We start from the raw sequence: 22,862 nt of genomic DNA, 5'->3' as shown, positions 1-22,862 counted from the left end.
GTGATTAAGAACACAGGAAATTAAGAAAAAAAGTTGCAGTTGATAAGCTAAGCAGCTGACCAGAGCCTCTGGTAGTCTCACCAGCCCAGGGGGCCACAGGTTGGTTTCAAGGCTGCCCTGACAGAGTAGATCTGGAAAACACACAGGGGTGAATTTTAAAATTCACACAGGGGTGAATTTTAACATCCTTAAAGGTCTATGCTCTAAATGTCAAAATGAACCTGAAATATAAAACTCACAAAATCTGAGACCCAGCTTCAAAACTCTCAATCACTAATTGTAATGAGATAAATGGTCCCTACCCTAACTACCTTCCAGAAGCAAAAGAAAATGCTCCCTGGAGGGAGATAAAAATCACCCAGAACCTCCAGTTACATGTATAGTATTTCATGTATAAATTCCTGCATGCAATAAAAAAAACTATACATGCAAACCATGAATGGGAACAAAAGGATCTGCATCAGTTCTGCACCATTTTTTTCCATTCCTGGGAGGGAAAGAACAATTAGTTGCACCCGTGCAATTTAGAGTGACAGGAGACATACCACTGCACACCTATCAGAAGTGCTATCGTTAAAAATATTAACCATAACAAGAGCCAACAAGTATATTGAGCAACTGTGCCATTCATACACTGCTAGTAGGGAATAAAAATCATATAATCAGATCACAAAGCAGTTTGGTATTCTCTAAAGTATCTTAAAGATACACATATCATGGGACACAGCCACTCCATTCCTTGATGTTTATCCAAGATAAATGAAAGGGGGTGTGCACACAAAGAACTGCATAAAACTGCTCACAGCGTGAAAAAGAGGAAAGGGCTTGGGATGGATCAGAAGGGGTAAAAATCCGAAGATGCACGTAGAAACTGTGAGGGCAATGGATAGGTTCATCATCTTAATTGTGGGGATGATTTCAAAAATATATAGCTATCTTAAAAGTTACAGAATTTTAATGTTGTGTAAGTTTAAGTCATTTATACCTAAGAAAAGCTGTTAAAATGGGTGGGATCCACCAAAATATATGTCTAAATAAACATTTTAGCATTAAAAGCAAAAAAAAAAAAAAAAAAACAAATCCTGAAAAGTTAAGATCTGATAATCCACCACAAAAATTGAGAACAAAAGAGTTGATTTAAACCAAAAGAATAACAGAAATAAAAGAAAATTAGAATCCTTCAATAAAACTCAGAAAAAGATACAAAGTTAAGATAGACAAATCCGAAAATTGTTAATTTTTTTGGAAAAGGTTAAAAAATTATAAATCCTGGCAAGACTGATCACAAAAAAAAAGGAAGACAGACATCACATCATCAATACTAGGAATATAAGTGGATCATTACTATAGATGCTAGAGACCCTTACATAAAACTGGAAGCCATATGACATGATAAAATTCCAGGAAAAACCAGCTCAAAACCAGAAATTTAGAAAAGTCATGTGTTTTAATTAAATGGTATCCATAATGAATCTTCCCTGCAAACGGTTTCTATGGCCTGATGCCTAACTGTGTGAACTGTTCCATAAAATTCATAAATAAATAACACCAATCTTGCACAACCTCTTCCACAGAACAGAAATAGTAAAAATACTCACCAAAATATTTAATGAGATCCCTATAAACTTTACACTAAACGATAAGGACATCAGAAGAAAAACCAATGGTTGATATGCATGATGGCAACATATGGGAAAAAAAAACCTTATTTTTGAAAAACAGAATTCAAACACACTTTAATTATAACACCCCATGAATAAATTGGGTTTAATTCAAGAATGGATTCACAGTGGCTCAACATTTTAAAATCAAATCTCTTTAACAAAAGACAAAATCATGTCACTATCACAACAGATACAGAGAAAGTATATGGCAAATTCACTGTCGAGTTATGAGTTAAAAAAAAACTCAGAAAACTATAGCAAATATCATAATCAGTGATGCAATATTGAAAAACACAACCTTAGATCAGGATGGAGGTAGGGAAGCCTACTCTTACCAGTTCTATTCAACATTTTACGGAAGTCATATTGAGGCCAATAATGAAGGGAAAAATTTTTAAATGCGCAAATAATTGGAAAGAAAGAAATAAACACAACTTTATTTATAGATTGTATGTTTATGTCCAGACTATCTAAAAACAATCTATATTAATAAATTAGAATTAATAATTGCAATTTAGCGATATTGCTGAATTTTATACAGTGAAATCTAAACACATTTGTCTGAGAACAGCAATTCTCAACTAAACATTTTGTATACCTCATAAGAAATGCCATGAAAACCCTACACTAGATCATAGTTTTAAATCTTTTTCCATATACTGATCAGATAAAAATTGAGAGGATTTTAACCCTGATAACTATTGTCATTTTTTTCTGATATCGCAGCACTAGAGGTCCCTGAATATTAAATAAACTCTACATTAAACTTGACATTTAATCCTAGAACAGTAAAAAGAGTATTATTTGTGGCAATTTTACTTATGGCCCCCAGTTTAATGATTTCATTGACTAATTAGAAGTCAGCTTCTAATAAATGGTTCACAACTAAATTAAATTATTTCTCCAAGTAAATTTTCTGTATTTTTTCTTATAATTTTTTCCTATCTAGCTCTATTCTAATTTTGGCTTTAAGTATAACTTCTCACTGAACTATATTACCTTTAAAAATTAAAAAAATTAGATGGTTCAAAAGAATCATTAGTGATATGCTATCATGCAACAATTTATTTTATTTAATTGACTATAAATAAGATGTGCACTCAGTGTAAAATTATCTATATAATTATATTTAATAATATCTGAGTATATAATTTAATAATTATTTCAATATTAAAATTATTATATATTCACTATGTATATATGTGTGTGTGTGTATATATATATATATATATATATATATACATACATATATATATATGCATAAACTTATTACTTCCACTCCCATTCTATATATTCCCTGTTACTGAACTGGTTCTGATATGTACTCTATTTATACAAATCATTTAACCAATAGAATATGTTTTCCAAAGTAGAATTTTATTGTATATGATTACAGTAGATACAAATATTTTGCTCTAGGTTATGTGTCACGTCATTGTTTTTTTCAAGTCTTATCAGTTTTTCATCTAGTTCAATGTAAGTACCAGAACAATTATAACAATAAGTCATTTTGATATTTTGCTTACAAATGTGCTTAAATTGTTTTAATCTGTATATAATCTATGCACATTTTTACGTATTTTAGTAAGAAAAATGGATGCTTTGGCTTTTGTTATTTTTCATGTGAACTTTGCTTTTGCTTTATTCTGTTGCTATTATAAATCCAATAAATTATCCTTTTATTTATACAAACGGGAAATTTTGGATTGACGAAATGGCTATTTAAATGTTAAAATACTTTAGTGGTAAACTATATATTAGGCATGTGTACTAAATATAAAGAATATTAGTAAAATGCACAAAATTGAAATCTCTGAGAAGATACGTTACCTCCTTCCGAACGACGATGTAAACGATGGCTGCCTCCACAACAGAATACATAGCGAACCAGAAATAATGGCGCAGAATCATTCAGATGCTGAAAGAAAAAATAAAACTATCAATAGAATTCCATATCCAGCAAAATTATCTTCCCAAACTGAGAGTGAATTAAAAGAGATCCAAACAAACAAACAAACCGGAGAGAATCCATCGGTTGCAACCTGTTGTTTACATTACTACCGTAAGTTCAAAGGTTGCAGGGGAAATGGCTCTTGATGGAAACTGACAAGCAGGGAAATGTGTGAACAGCACTATGAGGAAGACCAAATTGGCGCCCTCTCCTGGCAGCAGTTGGTAATGACAGCTGGCTGGAATTTCAGCCCAGGAATTTATGCAACATCACAACTGCTGCATTTTGTTGGTTACAAAGATTCACTAAACTTGTCTCAGAATCCTGGGAAGAGCCATAAAACCCATTCTTTGAAGAAAGGACGTTAAAGAATGTGTGGACATGTTTTTAGACTGCCACAAATAAAAATTCAACAAAGGAATGTAAATTGAGTAATAAAAAAAATCTTCAATAAACACAAAAACAGGGACAAAAGGAGTAATGGAAAAGTAAAAAGAAGTGGGAAAAATAAAGACAAATGGCAAGATGGTCAACTTTAAATCAAACTACATTAATAATAATATTACATGTAAAAAAGATAATCATTCCAATTAAAATGAAGAGTTCTTAAGACTAGAAAAAAAGGCAAAATCCAATTATATGCTGCCTACATGTGAAGTAATTTGAATTGCAAGACACTGTTAGCTTGAAAGTAATAATATAAAAAATAATATACCACGTAAAATTAATCAGAAAAAACCTTGAATGGGTACAGTAATACCAAAATAAACTTCAAGAAACAGAGTATAACGGCAGATAAAAAGGGACATTTCATTATGATTAATGGATACATTTATCAGGAAGACAATAATCCTAAATGTTTAGGTGCCTAACTACAGAACTTCAAAGTTACATAAAATTTGTAATTTGTGTTTCTCTGGTGAAATTCTTAATTTTTTTTTGTTTTTTTCCCCTTCTTCCAACTCCACCCACCCCCCATTCCGGTTCAAGCTCACGGCAGCTCTCCACTCATGGCACAACAGAGTAGCCATCCTTCACCCCAGGATGGCTCAACTCGGCAGCCCACAGCAGCCCACAGCAGCCCAGCTCCAGGGAGAGCTATTGTTCACAATCTTAGCTGTAGAGGGCGCAGCTCACTGGCCCATGTGGGAATTGAACCCTCAACCTCAGCATTAGGAGCATGGTGCTCCAACCACCTGGCCCTAAAAGTCTTAATTTTGTCTTCTATTTATCAGGCTTTGTAAATGCATATCTTATAGGTCTTTTACAATCTGGTTAACTGGTAGTTCTATTTCCACTATCTACTGTTTCAATTAGATTTTTGTCACATGTTCTTTTTTCCTACTTATTCTGGCCATTTTGAATTGTATGCCAGAAAATGCATATGAAAATTACAGCGATAATTCAAATTTAATTTTACTCTAGCTGAGCAACTAACAGCACTATCATTTCCAGACCTATTTAATTCAAACAGAGACTCAAATGATTCAAAGTGGAGCCTCGTGAAAGTTGGTTAATTTCAGGTTTACTGTTACCATAGCCCTCAGTGCCCCACCCAAACCCAGCAGCCTCTTATCCTGCTTTCTACCACACACAGACACTGATTAGTGAATCCTGAAATCTGGTTTTCCCTGCGGCCTGGTGAGTTTATTGGAAGTTCTGCTCATTGTTGTGCCTCTAAATAAACTACCCAAACCTGTTCATCCCTTAGGGGAAACACAGCTGCAAATGCTCAGCTGAATTCCATGGATCTCGATTTTGTAATTTTTTCCAGCAAACCATTGCCTCTCTCTCTCTCTCTCTCTCTCTCTCTCTCTCTCTCTCTCTCTCTCTCTCTCTCTCTCTCTCTCTCTCTCTCTCCCTCCCTCCCTCCCTCCCTCCCTCCCTCTCTCTCTCTCTCTCTCTCTCTCTCTCTCTTCCCCCCCCCCAGCATTTCAAATGGTACAAATGACCTGGTTTACCTAGTCTGCCTTGATCAGACAAGCATCTCCAATATATAAACGAGTACATATTATGTAGATCTTAGTATGCCACTGACTTCGTTTTTTTAACTCAATATTATGTTTGTGAGATTCATCCACGTTGATGTGTACAATTCTATTACATTTATTTTCAAATATTTGTTTGATAAAACTTTTTTGAAGTCTTTAAAACTTATCTTGAGACTTAATATATGATCAGCTGTCAATTATTCATGCTAATATAAGAACATTTACATACCTGTATCTTAGCCCTTATCTTCTCTAATATATCTCCTTAATAACTTGACTGTTTCCACATTAGGAATGACACAATAATATACCTCCAACAGATGGACCATATTTGACACATGTTTGGAACTGGGGAAATCTTTATGAAATCAATGAATATTTTAAATGGAGGGAAATTAAGCAAATGATGATAAAAAGATCGAATTCTCAAGAAGAACATTTTCCTTGAAAGAATGTATTCATCTTCTTAGTATCTAATTTGGATTAATTGGCTATGGAAAGCAACACTATTACAAACTAATACATTCCAAAAAAAAATGGTATTTGTAGAGATATCTGCTTCCAGTAATGGCAGATCAGCCATTTCAGCCCAACCATCCTACTCAGGAAAACTAGGAAAGCTGAAAGATATTAAAGATACTATTAAAAGGCACTAAAGACCCAAAGAAGATCTCAGAGAGAGGAGAAAACCAAGTAGTATGACAGAATTTGGTACCACTTTTTCTCCTTAAGTCCTTTATTAACTCAAGAGATAATTGAGGACCCAAAATACTAAACAGAAAGTTGTAGCTGAGAAGCTATGCAGTTGACCAGGCATTCCAGCAGTCTCACAAGCTCAGGGGACACAAGTTGGCTCTGACTACACACCAAGGAGAAGAGGCTCAGGAAAACAATCCAACAAATCATTTGATATCTCTGAGAGAATACACACTAAATGTAAATATGAATAAGAAACACAAAATTCCTTATAAAACCTGAGACCTAGCTTCAAAAGGACTCAGTCCCTCATTGTTATGAGATGAATTGCTCCCACTCTGTCTGTCCCTCAGAAGCAAAATAAAATGCTGCCTGGACTTCAATTATCTCTATAGCATTTTATACAGAAAACCTAGTTTGCAATCAATAATAACTATATGTGCAAAAATGAATGGAAAGAAAGGATTAGCATTAGGCCTCTATTACATTTTGTCTATTTACTGTGGATGCCTAGAACAGAAAGATCAATGACTTGGTTATACCCATACAATTTAGAATGACAGTGAAATATCACTATATACCTATTAGAGGAATTCAGTTAAAAGCACTGATTATTCCCATGCAGGCAAGGATGTGGAGCTACTGTAATTCCCATACACTATTGAGTATAAAATAATTCAATTATTTGGAAAAGAACTTATTGACTTTATCTTACTTATGATATGATCCATCTCTTCCACTTCTGGGTGTTTACTCCAGAGAGTTGAAGCGTATGTCCATATGCATATTTGCATAAGAAGTTTCATTGCCTGGACATGGGGCCATGGAGGGGCTCAGGAGGGGTGATTACACAACTCCACGAGGAAATTTTAACAGGTAACAGATATGTTCACTATTTGTTTCATGAATATACCATATGTGCAAATCATGTCACATTGTACATTTTAAAGTTGAGCAGTTATTATATATAAACTATACCTTGATAAATCTTTTTAAATGTATAGAATACACCAAACATGCATCTAAAGAAAATTTCCCACATTAAATGCAAAAGAGTAAATGCTGGAAAATTCAAGATATGATTATTCCTCACAAGACTTTAAAAAATTGGTAATGTAAAGTGAAGTAAATAATATAATAAAATTACAATCAAAATATAATGAATTTTTTAAAGCACAAAGAAAATATCTACAAAACCAAAAGAGTTCTTTTTTGGGGGAAAGGTGAATGAAATTGTAAATACCTAGCAAGACTGATCTAGAAAAAAGAGACATAATCCACATTAGGAATATAGTGAGGCACACATAATCCACATTAGGAATATAGTGAGGGTCATTCTAGAGACATAGACATAAAATTATACGCAGTTGTCCACTAAATTTGAAAGGAAAATCAAAGGTTTATCTCTTTCATGACCAAATTAAAAGAAAATAAAAAAGAATGCTTAAGAAACTTAATACAATATACACCAACTATAACACACGTGAACAAATAATGTTTAATCCAAGGATAAATTTGGGTTTTGTATCATTTGGAAATCAAGCAGCGTGAACAGAACAAATGAATAAAATCAAGTGGTTGTCCTAAAATATGCAAAAATACCATTGGACAAAATTTACCATACTCAATTAAAAAAAAAAAAACTCAGAAAACTGAAGCAAATATAATAACTACTGGTGAAATATTGAAAACTTACCCCCTTGAAATCAGGAAAAGACAAATATGCTTATCATTACCAGTTTTTCTCAACATTTTAGGGAGGCTCTAGCCAGGGCCATAGGCAAGAAAAAGATAAAAACAAAAGTGTAAGGATTGGAAAGGAAGGAATCCAACTGCCATTATTCACAGATTGTGTCATTATGTATTTATGCTATCCAAAAATAATCTATAGTTAGTGTGTTAGTCAATTTAGCAAGATGACTGGATGCAAGCTCAAGAAAAAAAATCAAGTGTAATTCTAGATACCACAAACAAGTAATTTAAAAATCACATTACTGTAAAAACACCATTTATAACGGCATCAAAGAATTTCAAACTCCAAAGTATAAGTTTAATGAAAGATGTGTGTGGTCTGTACACAGCAAACTGGAGAAAATTATTACAGAATATTAATGCAGACAGGAACAATTGGAATGGTATAATACTTTTACGGATTAGAAGATTCAGTATTTTTAATCTTTCCACACTGAGTCACAGATTCAATACAATCCCAGTTAAAATCTCATCATTTCTAATGATGTTGAATTTCTTCCCCTGCGTGCTAGTCACATGGGTGCTTTTATTTTGTGAAAATTAATCAATCCGTAACTTATGTACTTTCTTGTATGCTTGCAATACTTTGATGAAAACTTGTATTTATTGAAGCAAAATGTTACTGTTGTCATTTTTCTTTTTTAAAAAATACAAATTTCTTTCTTTTAACCAAATTAAAACTAGTTTATGAAATTCAACTTCATAAGTTTATGAAAAACAATTCAGGCTTAGCAAATTGAATAAGAAAAACCAGTACACAGTTTACGTTTCAGGTAGTAACCAAAGGTTAACTAACTAGATGCCAATAAAAAAGAACATCATGATGCATACAAGAAGAAATAGGAGAAGAGAAAGGCGATGATGATTACAAAGTAGGAAAATTGAAAGGGGAAGAATAAAGAAAATCAGATTTAATACTAGTGAGTCAAAACATATGAAAAAAAGTTCAAAAGAACTGATGAACATTAAGAAATAATATGCAGAAGGGGAGTAAAAAAAAAACCAACACAAAAAAAACTTCCAAATGATTGATTTTAATATATGGAGAGACTGAGAGAGGGAAAGGTCAAGACATCTATTTCCCTGGATCTACATTACTCATCTATTAAAGCTAAAGATATGGAATTAATTAACACAGAAATCCCTCACAGCACTTCAAAGTTAGTTATGTGCCAAAAAAGAACATTGAGCCTATAGGTCAGAAATTTGGTTTTCATTTTTTATATTTTCATGCCTGCTCTGTAACCTTAGGCGAGTTACCTAACCTTTCAGAACTTCAGTCACTTCATGTTTAAAATTTTGGTAATATTTGTTTACTCACCAGTCAGCACTACTATGAGATTCAAATTTGACAGTTGGAAGCAGAACAATCTATAAATGAGTCTTAAACCCTGTAAATCATTATAAAAATGTATTTATGTTATATTACAGACCATGTAGAGGTCTTCATTATAACTGCTAAATGTGCTTTAGGTTTGTATTTTCTGTAAAATGATATTTGCTATACAAATATCAGTGAAAGACTTCAATTCAGAAATGAGGCAGTTATTAGATATTTGAATTTTAACTAGAGACTGCATGGCCATGGAATATTAAATTATTAATAAGGCTTAAACATATTCAGCATATAATTTTTATAATTAGACAGAAAGTGTCATCAACTTCTGAAGGTTTAACATTATTTAGGTGAGAATATTTTTAAAGAAATGATGCTTAACAATTAAAAACTATAACAGTATATCATAAAAAAAGTCTAGCATCATGTATACTGCATAGTCTCGGGAAATGTCAAATAATAGTTTCAATGATTCAAAGAAAATTATCATTTATAGTTATTTCAATTATGAATGTGGTCTGGTGGAAAGACTATTATTAGTACATGAGAGGATTTTGTTCTTTACTCCTTAAGACCTGCATTTTCTTCTTCTGAAAAAGAAAATGATACCAATCCCATGTACTTTACAGAACTTTATAAAGCCTAGTAATAGCATTAAAATGCGTGAGCTGAATATGAGATTACTTTGGGCAAGCTAAGTGGTTTGGCAGAAATCGGGGGCTTGGAGGCTGGAGCTGGATTATAGAGAAGAAAAACTGGAAATAAGGAACTAACAATTTAGGAAAAGAAACAGGAAAAAAACCAACAAATGGGTGATATATGGTATTTTAAGGTAATCATAGAAAAGCAAATGACAATGTTTCATTAAAAAGAACTATTAAACCCAGTAATCAGGCACTACAGTATCTAATCAAGGAGATGAAAATTAGTGCCTTTAGCAGCTGATTGAGAAAAATGAAAATTAGGAGAGAAATTTTGTCAAGACTGGATAAGAAATGCATTCGCTATATTGCTTCTTGGTTTTCTTCAAATCATAGCTAGGAACTTTGTCAGAATTCCAGATGCCTGTTGACTTCAAATTATGAACAAGTTAATTGTTTATACTTTTTGCTAACTTTTTAAAAATGCATACTTGTTGAACGTTTTGGAAGACCGGCAAATGAATCTATGACGCTGTTCCCTGAATCTTATAGAAATCAGTCAGCCACTAAAGCAATTCAACAGTAAATCTAAACACATTTTCAAACTAAACATGATTTGCTTTATTTCTTTTGTAAAAATGCTACTATTAATCAACCTATTGTTATTGGACTTTTACATATGTTGGCCTGTGATACAAGTTATTCTTACTAGCCTCACCAACTTGAAACGATGATGATGATGGTGATGATGATGATGATAAAGTGACCTTAGAAATATGCTCCCCTTTATTATGTTTAAATTTTCTATTAAGATACACAAAACCACCAAATCTTTGTTTAAAAGTCTGTTAAAATGTTTTTGTGTTTTAGAATTTCCAATTCTGAAAAGTATCTGATGTTTTGTTAAATATTTCAGGAAATTCGGTTTGCTTAAACATGAGGGAAGCATTATTTTTCTACATCTAATTTTAACGTTACCTAAGATGACAAGGTGGCTTTTTCTTCAATATCATGTAGTAACCAAAGTGAGCATTCTTGTAGCTTTGCATACCATTTGCATTGTATAGGTTAATTCAGTTGTTTAGAAATATATTCATTAATGGTACCAGGCTCTATCCTAAGCCTTAGGGACAAACAGTAAACAAAAAATACATAGGTCTTGCCCTCATGGAACTTACCTTCTAGTGGGAGAATATAAATCAAACAAATATATACCAATAAAATGTCAAATATTAGTAAGTGCTATGAAGACAAACAGTAGTGAATGGGATGACAACTTAAAATTCTCCTTTGACTTGGTTAATGTAGAAGTCATTGTGTAACTTTAATAAAAGTGATTTTGGTAGCATAGTGGGAATCCAAGCCTGATAAGAGTGTGTTCGAGAATGAATGGAAGTGTGTAAAGGAAGAGAGTAAGCACAGATAACACCCTGGAGAAGTTTTCTGTAAAAGGGGATGCAGGGAAGGGACACTTAGCTGAAGAAGGTGCAATGTCAAGGAAAGTTTTCCTTTCTCTCACTAGATGAAAAATATCACCGATGTTTTAATAGTGATGATAACATAGCATCCAAATAATGGTGCATAAACAGTAGGACATAATTGCAAGAGCAAAGTCCTTAACCAGACATTAGAAAATGAGTTCCAGTGGTTAAATAGAGGAGCTAGCACTAGATAGAAGGGAGACTCCATCCTTGTAACAGAAAAAAGACAGAGTACATGATTTTAAAAGCAGATAGGTAGGTGTATATACACAGTACTGGATGGTATCATCCTGATAACTTTACTTTTTGCTGTGAAACTGAAATGAGATAATCAGTTGGTTCTTGGCCTGAAAGGATGTTGGAGATATAAAGAATGACAAGACAGCTCCTGTGGATTGCCTGAAAAGCAGACTCTGAGACAAGGACTTGGTTGCAGGTGATTTATTTGGGAATGGATCCCAAGAAGCAAAAGCGAGAAAGTGAAAAAAAGAGACAAATACTGTGTTTCCCCGAAAATAAGACCTAGCTGGACAATCAGCTCTAATGCGTCTTTTGGAGCAAAAACTGATATAAGACCCGGTCTTATTTTACTATAATATAAAATCGGGTCTTATATAAGACTTTGTCTTGTATTAATTTTTGCTCCGAAAAGACGCATTAGAGCTGATTGTCCGGCTAGGTCTTATTTTCAGGGAAACACAGTACAAGTCACTATGCCTTGAGTCTTACAGAACTCAGCTGGAACTATCCACACTTTGTTATCACCTTTGTCATTGGTTATTCAAGCCCACATAATTTCCCTGAGTTATAGCAATGCTTTTCCTAACTGTCCATCACCAGTTTGACCAATGAACAGTTCTCCACATCATAAACAAAGACATTTGTTCCTGTCTCTTAAAATCCTTCAGAAGAAATCTTTTGGTCTGTCGCACAAGTCTCACGATCTGCCCCTTACACTTGCATCCTTATCTTCCACCATGTGACCCAAACACTCTCCTATCTAGTTGTAATAGTCATGCCCCGCATAAGGACATTTCAATTAAGCATGGACCACATACAAGATGGTGGTCCCATAAGATTATGATGAAACTGAAACATCTGATAGCCTGGTGACATCGTTGCTGTCATAGTAAAGTCATAAAGCAATGCAACAATCACTGTTTCGTGCCATCTCAGCCTATCTATAGTCATGTTCTCAGCTAGAAATACCTGAGGGCACTCACCCGGGCCTGCGAGCTTCCCACAGATATCTCCCCTTTCCAAACCAATGTTAAGACTGGAGTGACGCTTGGAGTTTTTAAAGGGAAAAAGAATTTATTACTTAAGCCCTGGAGCCCACAAGTCATGCCAGGGGGCACACACAGAGGCTGCAAGGAGGGGGGCGGAGTGGAGAGAGAGCGCTAGCTACCAATGGCCTGGTGTTCTGCTTTTATTGGGGTGGAGAGTGGTGGCCTAGGGTTTGGAAAGCTGCCTATTTATTGGTGAATTTAAAATGTAAGAGCAGGAATTCAAAACTCAGGAAGAGAAAAACAAGTAGCCAACGTGATCAGTTATCAACATCAATCAAGATCTTTAAAACAAAGGAGTCTCAGTGGGGGGAGGTGGACTGGCTCTTTATCTAGTCCTGTAGCTGGCACCATGTTTATTTGAGATAATCATAGACTACGTTGAAGCGGATGACTCTTTGAAATGACGGCCTCAGCAATCAAAACTTAAATCAGGCACTTGCATTGCAAAAAAGAAAAGCCAACTGCCAGGGCTTACACTGCAATTACTCATGTGTTTGTGGTGATGCTGGTATAAACAAACCTACTGCATGCCAGTCGTATAAAAGTACAGCACATGCAATTACAGTAGTAGGCTATATCGTCTAGGTTGTGTAAGTGCACGCTATGATGTTTGCACACTGATGAAATCGCCTAATGACGCATTTCTCAGAACCATCCCCATGTTAGGCAGCGCGTGACTGTGACTGTGTATTAAAGTTCGCTGGCTTTTTGCACCTCTACAAAAACTGATCCTAAATCAGAGCTCCCTCAACCATATTTTCCAGTTGGAAAATTGCTACATATTCTAGACGATATCTGCTACTGACACCTTTCCTTAAACTCCTGATTTGATTCAATGGCTAAATCAGTAGATTTCTAACCCACTGTTACACATTTTTATCATAGGACTATTTACTATGCATATGTACATGTGTATATGTGTATACATACATATATTATTTTCCAATACTTCTGTATTTTATAAACATTTGTGGAATCTAGTGACAAGTTTTTCTTCTCTGTATCCCCATAGTACAGAGCTTATAGCAAGACCTTTATAATTTTAGTTATTTAATGAATGAATAATAAAATCCAAATTGTGATCCAAATACTGATCACAGAAAATAGCCAAGACTAAAGTTTGTAAATCTCTATGTAAACACGAGCCTCGTTATAAATAAAATTATGATTTTCTTTTAAGAATTAGGTCATGGTTAGAGCGCTAGCTCTGAACAACAGGGTTGCTAGTTCGATTCCCACATGGGCCAGTGAGCTGTGCCCTCCACAATTAGACTGAAGACAGCGAGCTGCCGCTGAGCTGAGCTTCTGGAGGAGCTGCTGGTTCAGTTCCCATCCATGCAGTTGCAGGGCTGCGCCCCCTGCAACTAAGACTGAAAACAGCGACTGGACTTGCAGCCAAGCTGCGCCCTCCACGACTGCATTGAAGGACAACGGCTTGGAGCTGATGGGCCCTGGAGATACACACTATTCCCCAATAAAAAAATAAAATAATAAAATAATAAATAAAATAAAAATAATAAAAAATAATAAATAAAATAAAAAAGAATTGAGTCACGATGATACTGTACCCAGAGCTCATAGGGGGCAGAGCTTTTAACCTCAGTCTTTAAAAACTGGAGTTTTTGTATTTTATGTAAATGATAAGTATCTATTGAGTAAACAGATCAATGAATGAATGAACTTTCATTGTCATCATGTTGACTAATGTTATTGCCAAATTATTCAAGAAAAATCTTTAAAAATATATTCTTTGACATAGACGTGAGATTGTAAAACTAGAAGAGGGCCTTTCTTTTCCACTGGTACTGTGAATATGAATTTCCTGTGAATACGAGGAGTTGCCAGCCTATCACTTAGAGAACAAGCTTAAGCCATAGGTGTACAGAATAATTTATGGAAGTTGTAACAAGGAAATGCAATACAGCATGGGATGTTTCTTTGTGGTCAATGATGTATCATCAGACACTCTTCTAGCTTGCTACTTCAAAATATCCTTTTGGTAAATAGTGGAAACTTCCTGATTAGTATTTAAAATGAGAAAGAAAAAAAGATACAATTACATGTCATCATTGTTGAACATTTTGGGGTTACTAAAAGACAGGTCACCTCAAGGGAGAAGAGAGATCACAAATTCATTTTTATAGTGCTTGACCGTGGGCAAACTTCCTCCAAGGAACGGCTCTAAAAATTAGGATAGGGAAGTTGTAAGGCGATACAAGTCTTGAAGCTTTGTTTGGAAATAGTACAAGAGTTAAGCAAGGCTGGAAACAAAGCTGGTAATATGTGATTGTCATGTAAAATGAACATAATTAGAAAAGAAAACAACCCTTTTGACTGAGATCCTGTCTCTTACCATGTTTCTCCGAAAATAAGACCTAGCCAGACTCTAGGATCTAATGCGTCTTTTGGAGTAAAAATTAATATAAGACCCAGTCTTATAGTAAAATAAGACCGAGTCTTTAATAATATAATATAATATAATATAATATAATATAATATAATATAATATAATACAATACAATACCAGGTCTTATATTAATTTTTGTTCCAAAAGACACAGTAGAGCTGATTGTCCAGCTAGGTCTCATTTTGGGGAAAACACGGTAGAAATATGAACCTTTCATTCACTGACTTATAGAGAGCACATATTTAATACTTTAGAAATCTGAATAGAAAAAGGGATGCTCCTTGATTATTGGTCAAAAATGCTCCCCAAATATTTTGAATTAAAATAACTTTTTAAAGTCACCTCCACAATTATTAAGCTGCATTATGCTCAGATCAAAAAATTAAGAGAATTTAATTTTTGTTTAACCCTATTTGTCACAAGAATGACAACTTGAAGTTATAGAACACAATGAAAAAAATATTCCATGTAAATATTCTACTACAACCAAAGGAAAAAACAAGCACATCACATCAATTTTCACACGCTGAGACAATGGAACCATACTTGGCTCTACCCGCAAGAAAAAAAATTATCATTGCCTCATGTTGAGAGGAGATGGTGTGAGAACTCTGACTGCTAGTAGAACCATTTCTAGCTACAACAAACAAGTAAGCTAAGGCCTGGAAAAACATCCTTTTATTAAAATCACGGTGGTCTCCTGAAAAGGTTTTGACTGATATGTATATTGTTTGTTTTAAGACTATTTTTAAATCATATAAAGTGCTAACACCACAGGATATAATAGTTTCTATAGAAACATTGCATATAGTATTGACTAGATAAAGGCATTATGTAATTTGGGTCTTGCATAAATTATTAATATACAAACCACTATTGCCGTGGATGTCTATTCTGTTTGAGGAAGGCTTTAGCTTTCAGCATGAAAGAAGAATCAGTGGACCCTATTTATGCACTGACTAATAAAAGGCATTGTGTTATCTTTCTTGCTGTTATTCAGTGATACTATTTTCCACTCTATCGCCTTGATGCATCTTCCTAATTTTTATCATCTGAAAAATACTTGGTCACATTTTAATATTTTTCATTGAATGTTACCATATGTAATTAAGGGATGAACATGCCATTGAAAAAGAATAAAAGGTGGGAGGAGAGGGTAGTTAAATCCATTTACTTGCACATTGCTTCAGATTTAGCTAAGATTTCTATTACAAGTAAGAAACTATGCAAACATATTTTATAAACTTCTGGAACATCTGTACTGTAAGATTTCTTTTAAGCTGTCTCCCAAATTGTCTTAATCTCTGGAGAGCAAAAAAAAGACCAAAAATATCTGCAAATATTAATTATAACTTTTATTGAAAGACTTTAGCTAGTATATTCTGATATAAAAGAATAATCATGCATTTTACTAAAGAAAAATATGGCTAAAGAGGCAAAAAATTCTAATTGTTTAATCTTGAGATCTGAACATGATTACATTTCTATATACATATGTGTATGTGTCTATTTCTATGTATCTTTTATGTCATTTAATTGACCATTATTTTGTCTATTAATACAAATGTGAGAGCATATTTCCTATTGTATTAGCAAATAACATACAGTAAATCATGGCAATCCCCCACTAGGAGATATACAGTGTTCATCATATAGATAGTATATAAAAATGGAACATAAATAGAACGTAATTTTCCTGTACTTTTCATAATTTCAATCTTCCATCTTTATATGTTATTAAAAATTCTATAAACATTTGAATGCACCATGCTCTCTCTTCTTATTCTTCAAATATGTGATTTTTCTCTGCCATGAATCCTACCCTACTCATATTTCAGGTTCAGTCTGTAGGTCACTTTCCTCTGAAAAGACTTCTCTGTTCCTCCAGATCAAACTGAGTGACTTGTTAGGTACTCCTGGAACATCTATACTTCTCTGCCAAAACATTTATCAAATGTTGATATTTTTAATTGTTTCTCTTCTACCACCAAACCTTTTCTCTATTAAGGGGACAGCTGAGTTTATCTTATTCACCATTGTAATCTCTGACTCTACAAGAATGCCTGGCATATAATGTGTTTCAAATAAAATGTTTTTGATTGAAGGAGTACTAAAATCAATATCTAGAACATAGTACTTACTCAAGAAATATTTGTTTAAATATGCATTATTACCTTTAGAAGAACTCCCACCTCCGGTTATAACCATAATTTCACTTATAAAGTGGTAAATCATTAGTTTTATTTTATTTTGGTTCCCAGAAATTTTCCTTCATAAGTCATCAATATGGATACAAAATGGAAGAAGTTATATGGAACTGGATATTATAATGGAAGACTCATCAGATCTAAGAATGATACAAACCAAGTCTCATTTTTTTGCAATAGGAAATATATATAAGCATTCTGAAAAAATAGCAGTGAAATTCTCACAGGGCAGGATGGTACCATTACTTCGGCTCATACAAAGATTTCAGGGATTATTTTCCTAAGCAGGTTGCAGGATCAGGCTCAGTGACATGATTGGTTATTTTTACCTGGAGTTACTCTAGTTTATGAATTGTGCTTTTCGATATATTCCACAGCTAAGACCCATAAGTGAACTTGTAATCGGATTGAAGACTCCCTTGAATTGCCAGAAGCTGACCCATTGCAACACTTTTCAGCCTGGAAGGAACGCTTAGTCAAGCAACCTTCTAGCTTTAACACAATTACGCCTTCTGCAAATTATACTTTAGGTGGTATAGTTCACTCTTCAAACTTCTTATGAACTTTTCAGTCTGAGCTTATGGTGTGTGTTCTTACATGGTCTTGAATATCAGTTTGTTGAGGTTTACATGTGAAATCTTTTCTAACCAATTACTTAGGGAAAGTACAAAAGGATTAATACTTTTCAAAGGATATATTAATGTGAAAGCAGGACACCAATTCTTAACTGTTTATAAAATTTCAATTTTAAATATTAAGTTATACATATTTATAGATACGATATATTTGGCAGCTATGCATTACTTTAATTATCCTACCATGTGAAAAAATAATTTTTATCAACTGCCACTGGCATAGTCAATGATATAATTATAGTGCTTTACTTTGTGCAATTGGTTCATACAATGGATATTTATTAAGTGCCTACTATGTTACAGTAACTTCTTAATAGCAGTATTTATGGATTTCAATTTTAAATTCACTTTCTCACTCTGCAATTTCAATTAATTCTACCTGATCAAGGAGTCTAGCAATAAAATGAATTCTTAATTGTAAATTAAGTATGTTATGATTGTTAATTTGAGTTTTTGTCTCTCTGGGCATACTCATCAATGCAGTTCAACTATAAAATTCAAAAACTAGTAAAGCCATCAGCTCTACAATGATACAGTAAAACAAGACAAGTAAAATATAGAATAATTAGAAACACATAATTAGTAGATGTACTCCAGTTTGATTCTATAGATAATTTCCCCCTCTATGAAATTTGCTTATATTTATCTAAATCATAATCTAAAATTAAGAATAAAGCAAAACTCTTGTCTCTTGACACAAAATATGTCAAAACTCTTTTTCAAATATGTTACAGTTGAACTTTTATCTTGAAGAACAGGTGTCCATATTAATAAGCTAACAAAAATAAAGCTGCTTAATTAAATCACAAATGATTGAAATTGTGACAGATTCAATATCACTTATCCATGTCCTTAGAGAGAGAATTGCTTTATACTGTCTATTGTGAACATCCACTGAAATATCATGTTTTCCTAATTTTGTATTTCACATGGTAGCATAACTATATGGGGACTTCTGAAAGAATTCTATTCTTTTGACTGTGACATGATTCCAAAATCAAACCATTTCCCCAAACTTATTCATTATGTATAATTTTAAAAGTATATATTTGCATACTACTTTCATGGTCTAATTTTAATGGAGACAGAATCAGTTTCCTATTCCTTATTAGTTTAGGTTTTTTGTTTTGTTTTGTTTGCATTCATGGAAGGCTTTGCAACCCAGAACTCCAGAACACTATCTGGGACCTGACACATCAAATAATTTAGTTATAAACCAGCCTCTATCCTCTCACCCAGCCCCTACCCTGATGTTCATTGATTAGATTAAATTCAATCTTTTGTATTATATAAATAGTTCCCTTGTTGAAGGTACACTATAATCTTCATTTTCATTACAATGACTGTTCATCATTATAAGGATTTTATTGTCAGAACCTGTGGGATTAATAATAGCAGGTACTTGAAGAGCTCACTTTTTTTTATCATTAGTTATACAGCACTGGCAAATAGCAACCAAGTCTTTTCATGTTAGTCCCTTATTAGCTATAACTATTTCCTTAGATAACTGTGAAAATTATTTTTATGTTGATTATTAAATTTTATTCCTTAAACTGCAATGGCCTAAAAACAGGACAAAGCAATTAATTCTACCAGGTTTTACAGTAGGAATTCTGGTGATACATTTCTTAATTACGTATTAGGTTATTTTATTTTTCTTATATAAAAAGAATATCCAAAGCCAAAATGATTTAGGAAATTGTTTCAATTATTAGTGGGCTTAATATTTTGTTGGCTGAATTTGACTAGGGAATGGAAAATTAATCAAAGTTAATAATTCAATGTATTTATATTGCCATGGCATTCCAGAATGGTTGTACAATTTTTAGGGCTATAGCACAAAAGTCTTCAATAGCAAATCCAAGTTAAAAAAAAAAAAATCAGGCTGGAATGAATAAGGAATAAGAAAGAGCATAAAAAGAGTTTCACATTTTCTTATTTCTTTCAAGTGTCCTAAATTTATCTCTCCAATAGCTGTTACAAGGTAATGGAGAATATTTCCAAAGCCACACTATAGAATAGACTGACAGCGAAACAATATTTCAAGAAAAATGGAATTAAAACCAGAGCCTTTTAGATGAGCTGGGAGAATGAGGAGAATGCCCTCTTCTTACAGAAAAGTATTATTTCTCACAGTAGTAAAGATTGTTACAACTATTTTTGTTTCCTGGAAGGATTTGTGTAAATTGACTTTATTTTTTTCCTCAAATGTTTGTTATAATTCTCCAATGAAGCCAACTGGGACTGAAGTTTTCTTGGGAAAATAATTTTGATAATTTACTGTTTATTTAATAGTCATATAACTATTCATCCAGTTTTGGTTTGTTTGTTTGTTTGTTTTTTGTAATTTGCCAATTTCATCTAAATTTTCCAATTTAATGGCATAGAGTTTTGTCTCCCCAAAATTAATATATTGAAACATAGTCCCCAGTGCGATGCTATTAGGAAGTGGGGTCTTTGGAAGATGATTAGGTCATGAGGGTAGAGCCCTTGTGAATAGAATTAGTGTCCTTAGAAGAAGGGGCCAAAGGGCTCTCCTGCCCTCTTCTGCCATGTGAGAACACAGAGAAAAGATAGCCATCTATGAATCAGGAAGCAGAAGCAGGTTCTCACCAGGCACTGAATATCCCAGAACCTTCATCTTGGACTTCCCAGTCTCTAAAACTGTAAGAAGTAAGTTTCTGTTGTTTATACGTAAGTCACCCAGTATATGATATTCTGTTATAGCAGCCCAAATGGACTAAGAATTGTTTATAGAATTATTTGATTATCTGTCTTAATGCCTACTGGACTTGTAAAAATGCTCCCATTTTTATGGCTTATAATAATTGTGTCTTATTGCTTCATTTATCTGATTAGCTCTCTGAGACAGTCAACTGATTTAATAGATTATCTCCCATTGTAGATTATTATTTTCTTTATTCTGTTTTGGAGTTTAGTGTTGTTGGCAATATTCTATTTTCATTATAATTTCATTATCATCTTCATTATCACTATAATTCATTATCATTGAAATGTTATCTAACATCCATGTAATTTTGGTTTTGATCTATAGGTAATTTTTAATTAAATTTATTTCAGACACAGTGGGAGTTGCTTATCTTCTACATTGCTTTCTAAGACAGCTATATACTGATAAAAGAACTTCTGTATGTTTTCATTTCCTTGAGATTCCTTGAGGTTGGCTTCATGATCCAGTGTATGGCCACCTTTTATAAGTTTTCAATACATGCTTGAAAAGGTTGTGTATTCTGCAATTTTTCCTCAAATTAATAAATGAAAGTAATCTTATTCTTTTAAGTGGACAAAAGATTCAAAAAGGCACTTCACAAAAGAAGAGGCCCCAAAAGCCAATAAGTGTACCAAGTTTCTAAATACCACTATTCTTTAGGGAAATACACATTGAAATCATATTTGGATACTCCTAAACACCTACCTGCAGGTTATCCAAGAATTCAACTCAATTCTAACACTATCTACATGGAGATAGCATCAGATTCCACATATAGAGTACTCAGTCCCACAAGACTGCCCTTCTTCCACGCTACTCACATCCCATCCTATCCCATAATACACTTCAGACTCCAGCCAATAGGCCAAGTTGTTACCTGGGCTTCTGATTTGCTATAAATCAGAGGTGCCCACTACCCTCTCTTCCTTGCATTCAATTAACTTGCTACTGCACCTCACAGAACTCAGAAAAACAGATTTACAGATTACAGGTGTATTATAAAAGTATATAACTCAGGAGCCAGCAGGTGGAAGAGATGCATAGGGCAAATAGTAGGGAAAGGGTCCAGAGCTTCCATGTCCTCTCTGAGCACACACCACTTACCCCAAACTTCTACATGTTCACCAACCCAGATCCTCTCTGAATCCCATCCTTTGGTTTTTTATGGAGGCTTCATTATATAGGCATGATTGATTAAATTGTTCACTGTTGGTGATTAAACTCAATCTCCAGCACCTCTCCCCTCTCTGGAGGTCTGGTGGTGGAACTGGAAGTTCCTACCCTCTAATCACATGGTTGGCTCAACTGGCAACCAGCCCCCATTCTTAGCTGCTTTCTAATTGTCACCTCATTAACATAACAAAAAACACTTCCTTGGCTCTTTAGGAGCTCTGCACCAGAATCATGGATAAAGACCAAATATTATATATCTTTCTTATTATAAATCACAACATTACACTAGAGGACATTATATTAAATGAAATAAGCAAGACACAGAAAGTCAAATACTGTATGATCTGGCTTATATGTGGAATGGTGGCTGCCAAGGGCTGGGGGTGGGGAAATGAGGAGATGTAACAATAAATCTTAAGTTTTCTCACCACACACACACACACACAAAAAGTAACTATGTGAGATGATGGATGTGTTAATGAACTTGATTGTGGGAATCATGTCACTACATATATATATATATATATATATATATATATATATATACACACATATATATGTATATATATATACACACACATATATATATTAGATCAACACATTGTATACCTTAAAAATGGCATTGTATAATCTAAATATATACAATTTGAACTGTCAATCATATCTCAAAGCTGGAAAAAATAAAGATAAGATGTGTTAAAGAAAAACAATTCAATTGAGTAAATTTGAAAATATAATTGGCTTTATTAAGCAATTCATGAATTGGGCAGCATCTCATCTAGCAACTAGAAAAGCACTCTGAAAGGTTGTACAAAATGCAAGGTTTTTATAGGAAGAAGGGTAGAGCAAGGAAGCTATTAACCTAAGAAAAGAAAGGATTGTTTTTAGACCAGGACATCTTCCTTTAG

The 22,862-nt window shown here is 33.6% G+C and overlaps 1 protein-coding gene across 1 annotated transcript in view; it reads right to left on the bottom strand.

Moving 5' to 3' along the window:
- LOC308494923 (uncharacterized protein) overlaps positions 1–22,862 on the bottom strand; it is a 102,564-nt gene that overhangs the window by 5,979 nt on the left and 73,723 nt on the right. Inside the window, exon 2 of the mRNA XM_081042894.1 lies at positions 3,495–3,582. Within this exon, the coding sequence (XP_080899020.1) occupies positions 3,495–3,582 (88 nt within the window). The remainder of the gene's footprint in view (positions 1–3,494; positions 3,583–22,862) is intronic.

The sequence above is a fragment of the Rhinolophus hipposideros genome (genome assembly GCF_964194185.1).
Source record: "Rhinolophus hipposideros genome assembly, chromosome: X".
Lineage (NCBI taxonomy): Eukaryota > Metazoa > Chordata > Mammalia > Chiroptera > Rhinolophidae > Rhinolophus > Rhinolophus hipposideros.
The sequence above is the reverse complement of the archived record's forward strand: the minus strand, read 5'-3'. Positions and strand labels throughout refer to the sequence as shown.